Genomic DNA, 10075 nt, shown 5'->3' with positions numbered 1-10075 from the left:
GAGGGGGGGATGAATAATTCAACCAGCCAGTGCTGCTCGGCTCTGACGTCTTGTGTTTTATGGGGAGGTGAGGCGAGCCGGCAACAACAACAAGCAGCACCTCCTCACATGACAGCCCGGGGATACAGCATCCAAGGAACCTCGATTTTCCCGAGGACAGGGCATCATTTCAGAGAGCAGCAGTAGAATAATAGCTCCCTCTCAAAATGACACCCGTCGCTGCGGCACACCATCACAGATTGCCGGTCTATCACTCCCCACACACAGGATGAAATGACAGCCCTGCCCCGCTGATAGCAAGGCATCTGAGCCTGAGTAGGTGTTCCTTCTGGCTTAGCCCGGCTTTGATGTTATTATACCAAAGCAGTGCAATATTCAGCTCTGAGATTCACTACCTGCTGCTGAGGTGATCTATTAAAGCTCAGTATTTGTGAAGCTGAGAAAACGGAAGGGTGAAGAAATGTAAGAAGCAGGTATCCTTTTTTTTTTTTTAAAGCTTGTCAAGAAGAAGAAAAAAAAATCCTTTATTCAGGAGCAAATGTGGAAACAGACCCGGCAACAATCCCGTCTGCTCAGCTGCAGAATTACATTTCAATAACACACACACACAAAAACAAGAGGAATTAAGAGCACTTCCTGCTTTCTTTCTGAGCAATAATCCAAATAGTTTACCCCTAAAACAGGATTACTGTCTCTTTCCCGCTTGGATTTCGCGCGTCGCTTCCAGAAAAATAAATAAATAAAATAAACCTACCACGTGCAGACGGAAAAAGAAAGCGTGAAGAAGAAAAAAGATGAGGCGGTCTTGTGGTGTAACGTAGTTGTTTATTTTAATTCCACAAATTTTTCAAAAAAATTACAAAATACTCAAATGGAGAGAACACAGGACTCACAATTTTTCTTATTATTTCTACTTTTTTGTTTACATTGTGTCATCCCATGGTGACTACTCATATATACAATAAGCTTCAAGATACCAGTATATATATAAATCTTAGCAGTCAGAATTTACATTCTGCTATTGCCGCTTTGAAACAAGAAGCTAAACCATTGACAACACTTAACATCAAAGGCTTCGGAGACACAAAAAAGAGGGAGTAGGAGGTGAGGGATCGTCAGGAGGAGATGATGATGATGATGCTGAAGAAGAGTAGGTTGTGAGGAGACATGGTGGGGCGAGGGATAAATTGGTGGGCGATGGAAAGACAAGAGTGGACAGGCTGTTGTCAGAGCTTCAGAGACGCGAGTGTGGTAAATGATAGTGCTCCATAGGACGATATGGTCGCTTTTAAATGCAAGTACAGTTTCTTTGATTAGTTAAAATAAAATTATACAATTATAAAATCAAATAAAATCGTCCATGACGGTCAAACAGTCTTAGTGCATGGAATAATTGCAGAATCTGTGTCATGGGCTACAGAAAGAAAAACGTGGGCTCGTGTGCACTGGTAATGACGGGTCAACACTACATGTAACAGTCAGTGGCAGAAACAAACACCACCTCTGAGGCCTCAGAAGGCCATGTGTATCCCTAAGGAACCAAGGCATACAAAAAAATACACACACACACACACACAGGCACGCACAAACATCATCGACCTTACACCTCCTGGAGGTCAAGTGTCGGCAGGCCCCCCTCTAGTGTCACAGTGAACATTATTACAGCCTAGGTGGAGGATGGCTCAGTCAGATTTGAGCCCTGCAACAAACACCGATGACGGGACGGGGGAAAGAAAAAAAAGGGGGGGGGGGGGGACATTTAGAAGACAAACTAGAACAGACTCACAGCCACTCATTCACACAACAAAAACAGTCCTGTCAGGCTCCTGTTACAGTGAACACTGTTTAAAAAAAAATCAAAGCAATTTCCCCCCCCAAATTTCTTTCATTCAGCCGATGTTTCAGGTGACCACATATCCTTTAAAAAGAAATCCTAAAAGTAGAGGATTCATTTGGCTCTTAAATAGTAATTTCAATCAAAATGGATAAAATCAGCTGAGCTCGAGGACGCTCCTTCAGTGCAAACTCTTTTTTTTTTTTTAATATCTTCCCTCCATCCTCAGCGTGCACTCCACAGAAGCGCCAGCGACCACGGTGTCACTTCTTCAAGTGCTTCCCCCATCGTTAAAAGTCCACACGCCGAGTTCAACCGGCCGAGCGTGGAAGGCGATGAATGGATGTGGTTGGCGTGACAGGCTGATGGTTTACATAGTGCATGTGTGGCTAAATCTAAACAGTGATGTCAGAGGAACGTCACAACGCAACCGTAACTCTCAGAAACTGCTCGTATAATGCCATGGTGCTCCCCTCTGAAACAAGGGATAATGCTTTGAAACAATTATAACTGGAGGTTGAAACGACTTGGTTTGGAGTCCACACCTAGTAATAATAATAATTATAATAATAATTATATGTTTATATATACTATTTACAGACTCAAAAACACCATGCTGTAGCTTTTCTTAAAATTATGAAAAACCTCCAACAATGTATTAAAATAAATGTTGAATTTAAGATAGCACTTGTTATTTTTCCATAAATGGTCTGACCGGTCTCGGCTTTTTCTTTTTTTTTTTTTGTTTGTTTGTTTTGTAATAAGCACAGTGTCTTGTTCTAGCACCTACAAAAAAAACATCAGGGAAGCTTGTCATGCAGGAGTCTTGAGGATGTTGTCACTACTGGCTATATACCAAAGAAAGTCAATGTCTTGGAAAATAATAATTAAAAGAAAAGAAAAGAAAAAAGGTCCTCGACATGAACAAAAACAAAAATCTCAGGAGAAATCTCAGACGATTCACTTGGCTTTTTCTGTTCGTCAAAACTGAAAGTGTTCAGAGGATCCTGAAGAGCCTCTTTGAAACTGCTCTGTAACAACTTCCTGTGTCCTGCACCTGTCAGTCGCCGCCTCCCTCGGCTCGTTACAGCTGCTTGTCGCTCTCCTTCTTCAGTCGACTGAAAGGACAAAAGAGCAATGTTTTAAAATTAAAAAAAAACAAAAAAACAAAACATAATCAAGCATGCTCAGAAAACCCGACTACAACAATAATTAGGATAAACTACCTGTAGTAGTCCTCCTGGCCAGGCAGTGGTCCTCCGTGCATGTGATGGTGCCCGTGCAGCCACTGCTGCTCCATGGCTAGCCTCTGGAGCTCGGCCGACTGGGCGTGCATGGCCTGCAGCTGATGGGCCGCCGACATAGTTGGTGGAATACCTGCTGGTAGGTCCCGTGGGTATGGAGTACCTGGAGGAAGACCCAACACAGAAAATGTGATCAGGCTCAGACTGATAGATGATAGAAGCTCAGACTGATAGATGTGAGTAAGGAGAGTCAACACTGGCTGAGAACCTACCAAAAACTGGGTGTCGCAGCATCTCGTGTTCGTGCGGCGGCTGGCCCAGGAGAGGGTTGGGGATGGCGCCGGGTGGGTAAGGGAAGCGTGCCAGGTGAGGTCCGGCCAGGGGATCTACTGCCAGCGGATGGCCGCCGGAACCTGGAGGACACACAAGACATTCACCACCACCTTCTGGGAGTCAGAGTCTTAGGTTCAGGGTACACTCATTACAAGATAGTGTATCACACAGCATGCTACAGACATTAATGATACTCAGCTTAATGTAACGTTACTCCTCAAGGTTGATTTAAAGACTGCAGGGACTACGTTACTATATTTATCCATTGTAAAAAATCTGTTGGCTCTGTCAGTAACTTAAGGAAGATATGACTTCCTGTCATCCAGCCTGTCAGTGATGTACACTACATTACAGTGACACTGATCACAAGTCCCTTTGTTCAGTCTTTAATGAGAGGAGTAACAAATTAGTGCAGTACATATTATATATATATATATGTATATAAATATAAATATATAAATGATACAATACCATGACAGATATGCTCACTTCGATACTTAATACAATATATCATTTGTTCATTTCACTGCAACAACTTTGTCAAAACATCTCTTTCCTTTTAAACAACATCAGAATAAGTGCAGATAAATGGCAAAATTTCAAACAGCAACATGCTTCCTGAACTCAAAAAGCAGTCTGGCATCTGTTATGTTTAATCAAAATGTAGTAATTAATACTACATAACCAAAAATACAATATATATATTTATTTCAGAGTGATAACAGGTTAAATTGACCTGTGAGTGACTCAGAGCTCTACTTTTGGTCTTCAAACATTTAATTAAATAAAGTATCTGTTCATTCTTAAGTTGTCATCTGTAATTAAAGCTTCTAAATTCAGTTTTTAATTTCACTGTCATGCATTTATGAATTAAGCAGGGCTTTCGTTTACCTTGGTGTAAGGGATCTTGCTGGTGGAGGTGGAGATGGGAGTGAATATGTGAGTGCTGGTGGTGGTGCGGCGTGACATTGAACATCTGCAGACGAGCGATGGGATCATTGGCCACTGTTGCCATCCTCTCTGCATGGAGTCTCTCTGCTGCCAGCCTCTCTGGGTAGCTCATTTCTGGGCGCAGCTGGGGCCCCGCAAGGGCTAGCCGCTCACGCTCTAATGGGTTCAGGCTGGGATGAAAGGAGGCGAAAGGGTGAGGGCCGGCCATGGGGGGCAACGTGATGGCCCCGTGGCGAGCAAAGTGTTCCATGGGGTTTGTGGAAGGGTGGAGTGTGTCCATCTCTGGAGGCTTGACCTCAAAACCAGGTTTCATCCTTTCCCTCAGCTCCCTCTCGCGGATTTCCCTCTCGCGCATCTCCCGCTCTCGAAGCTCACGCTCCCGCATGGCTGGGTCAGCGTTGTATAAGCTGGGCATGTGATAAGCTATCAGCGAGTCTGCGGGGTTGAGTGACACAAAGAACGGGTGGTTTCGATTGGTGGGGGACATGACGTGGGGCCGGGCATACTCGCTGAGGGTGCGTAGGGCGGGTGTGTCGGGGCCAATGTAGGGAGGCACAGCTGCAATAGTAGTCGGGGGACCGTCGAAGGGTGGACGCATGTGGGCGGGGCCGGCCATCTGAGGTTCGCTCATTCTGCCTTCGTGAGATGAACTGGAGGCTTTCTGTGAGGAGAGGAACATCATGCTTAGTTTTTCTTACTTTTATTTTTTTTAACGAAACCAGTGCGAAACATAAAAGTAAAAGAACGATTACACCACTCACCGCGGCTCTCTCAGCTTCCTTTTCTCGTTCCCGCTCTCTTTCTCGCTCCTTTTCCCTTTCCCTCTCTCTCTCTTTTTCCTCCCTGACTTTCTGTTCTGCTTCCCGTTTGGCTTTCTCCAGAGCTTCCTCTCTCTTCTTGGCCAGTTTAGATGAAGCCAGGGGCGTGAAGTAGAAATCGGTCCGAGCACACGAGTTGTACCCCCGGTCCAAGTGCTTGTAGAAACTGTAGAAACACAGACACAAAAATAAAAACGTTAAAATAATGTCTTACGTTCATAAACTGACATTTGTTTGGAGAAAAAAAAAAAAACAGATAAAAGAAGGTTCGATCATCATATCCATGTGAAATTTTGTGTACTGAATGGCAGGATAAATGATGAAAACACCGCTGGTATTAGCTTGCATTAGTCCATGTTTTAAAAGCAAACAAACTCCCTCAGCATTCACTTTTCCTGCCACGCTGAGCCTATAATAAACTCCTCATTGCTATTCATTGGCAGTCTGAGAGTCACTTAAGCGGGAGGCAGCAACACGTACTCATATTCGGATGCTTCATACACTTCCATCTCACTGTAATTAATCTCCCTGTTTTCCATCTCTGATAATTCCGAACCATCAGCTACTCAGAGCTCGAGGCTAATTGTGGCCTTGGATGCCTGTTTTGCAGAGGACATTTGATTAGTTGCCTACATTAAAGACTTAAAACCTGAGGGTGACTCTTTGTTGGAGAGCTAATCAGTATCCCCTGATAAGAGAACAGGCAGACTACTGATAAACAGCCACCTGTGCAGGTGTATGTTTTTCTCTTTTACAGATGTTTGATGTTCTGTTGTTTGCTCAGGCTGTTGACAGACGTACCGTGCTGATTGGCTGGCATGGCTGGGCGTATTGACGACTGTAGGCTCCGGGGAGGGGCTTCTCTGCGGGGGTGGTGGGCTCTCTGGCTCTTCCGACTCGTCCAAAGGCTCCTCTTTGATGTGCATGGGTGGGACTGCTGTGGCCGGGCCAGCACAGGTGACAGAGGCAGGAAGTGGCATGGAGATGGAAGAGGATGGAGCCGAAGAAGAAGGAGGCTGCAAGCCAGGCATAGAGTTTGATGATGATGGGGGAGGGGCGGTTGGAGGTAGAACTGTACTGAAAGGATGAGATGAGAAAGGTTGCTGAGGTGGCCCGCTGGGATGTGAGGCTGCTGCGGAGGGTGGCAGAGGAGGAGCTGGAGGAGGTTGGTGGCTGGCTGAAGGTGGGAGGCTCTGTGACTGGGTGAGAACTGGAGGCTGGGCTGGGGGAGGCTGAAGCTGCTGGCCTTGAGGCATGAGCTGGAGGGGAGGCGGATGTGCTGATGGAGGATGATGGTTGGATAAAGAGCTGAGAGGCTTGAGGGCAGGAGGCGGAGGCAGGTTTGAAGGCATCTGAGGGAATGGAGGTGCCGATACGTGGGGCGGGTGTTTGTGAGACTGTGGGTTGGGTATCTGAGGGATGGGTGTAGTTGGCGGGGGCTTGATGTGAGGCATAGATATTGGTGCGGGGGGCAAGGGCTGCTCTCTGGGAGGCTGGGCGCCGCTCTGAGAAGATGACTGGGACTGAGAAGGAGGCGTGTGAGCCCTCTGTTGTGATTGGCCAGAGACCGGCGGGGGTGGGACCTGAGACGGACCCACAGGGAATCCCTGAGGGGTGATGGAGTGAGGGTGAGCCATGTGTGAGGGGCCCGGCTGCAACGGGTGAGGCATGGGAGGCATGGGTCCGTGATGCGGGCTGGGTAATGACTGAGGTGGAACTGGGGGGCCAGGAGGCGGAGCCTGAGTCATAGGTGAGTGTGGAGAGGGAAGCCTTTGAGGGTGCAGGGATGCTCCTGACTGGATTAGAGACATTGGGCTTGCCTGGGGCAGAGGCTGGGGAGGTAGAGAGCTGGAGGCTGCAGCAGGGGAAACCTGCGGAGGCAGTGAGGGGGCTGAGGTTGTGGGTGGAGGGGGCGCCGAAGAGGCGGCTGAGATGCCCGGTTGACACTGGATGACTGGAGGGTGCTGGCTCTGCAGGAGCTGCTGCTGTTGGGCAGAGGAGTCCGAGTCGCTCTCATTGTCACGGGGGCTCGGGATGCTCGGCGAAGAGCTCCGGTTGTCCTGATCAATGTCTTTAGGATCACTACTGAGCTCCTCGTTGATGCTCCGCCCATCAGAGCTCTCGCCCTCTCCCTCTCCTTCTCCCTCGCATTCTGAAGGCGAGTCTGGCCGACTCAGCTCCTGTGGGGACAGAGGAGAAGAAAGGAAGCGCATCAGCACACCAACTACACAACCTCCCCTTAACACATAGAGATAACACAAGCAAGCAGACTCACTTGTGTCTTGGACTTTTTGGCGTTGGCCCTCTCGGGCTCCTCTGTGTCTGAAGCTCCTTTCTCCCGTTGCCGTTTGGCACTCTTCATAGGTGAAGGAGCTTCCTCTTTAATCTTCTGTGGAGCAAAAGCAGCAGAGACACAGAAAGTATACATTACAGAGGTGCATGCAAGGAAAAACGAGGGGTCAGCGACTCTCTGCTGTACTTACTTTGCTTGGCTTCTTCATGGAGTCCGTCTTGCTGTCGGTGCTGTCAGTGCTGGCTGCGCTGGGTGAAGTACGTCCGCTAGAGCGCAAATCCTCGTTGGTGGGTGAGGCTCGGCCATCAGGACTGGCTGTCTGCTTCTTACGACCACTACGTAGCGTCGACATCTGTAGTTTGAACGAAGGAAAATTTAGCCCAATTTATAAAACTTTCAAACGTTGAATAAAATAAACATTTGGTTTGAGATTATGAGCTTATTTCTTTGTAATCTGGGTCTGGATTGCTCCAGGGATAAATCTCAGGGTATGGTTCCTAAAAGTGAAAATAGAAGGATAGCTGGCGCACCGAGCCTCGGTTCCGTCGGGTCCTCATGCTATGCTTCCCGCTGAGTCCATCCTCTTCCTCTTTGACAGGTTTGAACATAAATGGCGGAGGGTCCACGGGCTTCTCGATGGGGGGCAGCTCACCGTACTTCTTGAAGTGAATGCGGCAGTCGGTGCACAGCAAGATGTTCTCGCGGCCCCCGTGGTGCCAGTCCTTGGAGGCTGAGGAAAGCCATTTACAGTTGTGAAATAACACAGTCACACAAGCAGAGAGGCACAAACATCACACAGAAATCATCTGACAACCTGCAGTAATACTGAGGAATACAGGCACCACCTTAAAATAATTTCTCCTTTCAATATTTAACAGAATAAAAATGTTTGTACTACAGGCGCTAAATCAATGTCTAATATGTCCCCTGTTTTATACCCCATTTAAACTCCCAGGAATCTACTAATAAGAGCTTGATGGGTTAACACTATAAAGCCAAGTTATTAGCCACCCTTGCTTGGATGGCAGAAACGTCAGCGTGTTCAGATGGGAGCCAGCTGTGTGCAAAGAGGGGGAAGGATAATGAGGTGGAGAGAGTGAACGAGCTGTGGGTTCATGTCTGATTTGATCAAATTAGTCCTGACATACTCTGATGCCCATCTGTCACACAGTGCTGTGTTGGGTGGGCTCACACCGATCCCAAGACAGGACGGGAATAGCCAAGCAAGTCCGTATGACGGGTGTGCGCACGAAAAAGAGATGTGGCATCTTACTGGTCGTGAAGCAGTGGCGGCAGGCGTAGCCTTTTAGCTCCTGTTCGCTGTCTTCACTGTCAAAGTCATCTTCACTGGCTGAGCTGAGGTCCACTAGAGAGAAGAAGGAAGGAGAAAGATACGTCACATACATCTCTTTACCGACCAACGAGTATATGTCAGGCCAGGCCGTCCCCTCTCCTCCCAGCTGCCACCATGACGTCAAAGCTACGTACAGAACTCGCTCGACGGCGGGCGTGAAGGAGTGTTGACGGGAGTTGAGGCGGTCCGTGTCTTGATGCGGCGGAAGACGGGCTGACGACGGTGTCGGCGATGGGCTCGACAACTGGCCGCCTCGGGAGTCTTCTTCCAGTAGTAGTAGAAAGTAATCAGCTCTCCCTGAAAGAAGACGATAAACAGGCACCGTTAAAACAGGCAGTAACATCTTAGGAACGCAAACGAGCGTCTGTGATAAGGGGGAGGATTCACTTTTGATTGCAAAGAGGTGAAATATCTGCAGTTAGGTGGAATGAAATCTGTGGAGGATACACATTAGCAGTGGGTGCTGCGTTTCACAGTGAAAGGCCATGGAGCGGGTCAGTCCATGCCAGGATTTGTAGCTGGCTGGGCATGTTTGTGCTGCGGCCCTGTCTGTCCCAGGATTAGGCCAGGAGACTCACTGAATGCAGGGATATTAGGATCAGTGCAATGGTGGCTGCCTGGGTGGCAGGAGGTTGAATGGGAACAAAAGAACATGTCAGGCAGAGCTTTGGCGCTACAAATAGGGAGTGAAATGGCTCCTCGCCCCTTCACTGGAAGAGTCAATTGAACTTTAATCAAACATTCGGAGGGGTGCGCTTGCCAGCGAGCGGGGCGGATAAATCCAGTGTACAAAAGGCCGTCAGGAAATCAATACCCAACTGAAACATTAACACATGCAATCATGGATCAGAAAGCACTTTGCTGAGGCAGCCTGTGCATATTAACTGCAGCTTTCCTGCCGCACTCGTGAAACACAAGCCCTAAAAATTGGCAACAGGAGTCGGTGGCAATTATGTAGTTTCCTGTAAAGCTTCGCCTTTTCTGCCTCGCTGTGAACTCTCACTTGTTAGTCATCTTCCACTGACTCTATAACAAATTTACAAAAGGTGCAGTGTGTGTTCGCAGGGTGAGCAGTAAGTCACCTGTAATCTCAAAAGCCCCGAGGGCACCCAGCCACTGTCTGAGGTCTGTTAAACCGCTGTTCAACAAAGCTCCCAGGGTTTAATGGCTATTGATTGTTTTCCTTCTCTGCTTCAGCCGAGAAACTTGACATTAATTAGTCACACCATTACTCTCTGAAATGCATTA

The 10075-nt window shown here is 47.8% G+C and overlaps 1 protein-coding gene across 8 annotated transcripts in view; it reads right to left on the bottom strand.

The window, feature by feature from the left end:
• Nucleotides 1-805: 805 nt before the first annotated feature.
• rerea (arginine-glutamic acid dipeptide (RE) repeats a) overlaps nt 806-10075 on the bottom strand; it is a 133653-nt gene continuing 124383 nt past the window's right edge. For 6 of the 8 annotated variants that reach the window (XM_086278324.1, XM_086278321.1, XM_086278325.1 and 3 more), the window contains 11 exons: nt 8962-9124; nt 8747-8839; nt 8004-8203; nt 7664-7825; nt 7456-7569; nt 5982-7360; nt 5124-5346; nt 4303-5023; nt 3351-3521; nt 3061-3241; nt 806-2952 (listed from right to left, as the gene is read on the bottom strand). In XM_086278324.1, coding sequence (XP_086134450.1) covers nt 2919-2952; nt 3061-3241; nt 3351-3521; nt 4303-5023; nt 5124-5346; nt 5982-7360; nt 7456-7569; nt 7664-7825; nt 8004-8203; nt 8747-8839; nt 8962-9124 — 3441 coding nt within the window. In that variant the 3' untranslated portion in view covers nt 806-2918. The remainder of the gene's footprint in view (nt 2953-3060; nt 3242-3350; nt 3522-4302; nt 5024-5123; nt 5347-5981; nt 7361-7455; nt 7570-7663; nt 7826-8003; nt 8204-8746; nt 8840-8961; nt 9125-10075) is intronic. The other 2 variants (XM_086278326.1, XM_086278328.1) reach the window with 1 other exon arrangement.

This window comes from Aulonocara sp. 'chitande type north' Nkhata Bay, linkage group LG20 (assembly GCF_057382095.1).
Source record: "Aulonocara sp. 'chitande type north' Nkhata Bay isolate Kocher_YH1m ecotype deep benthic linkage group LG20, A_spYH_male_GT1.1, whole genome shotgun sequence".
NCBI classification, from domain to species: domain Eukaryota; kingdom Metazoa; phylum Chordata; class Actinopteri; order Cichliformes; family Cichlidae; genus Aulonocara; species Aulonocara sp. 'chitande type north' Nkhata Bay.
Note: the sequence above shows the minus strand (reverse complement) of the source record. Positions and strands in the feature narration are given on the sequence as shown.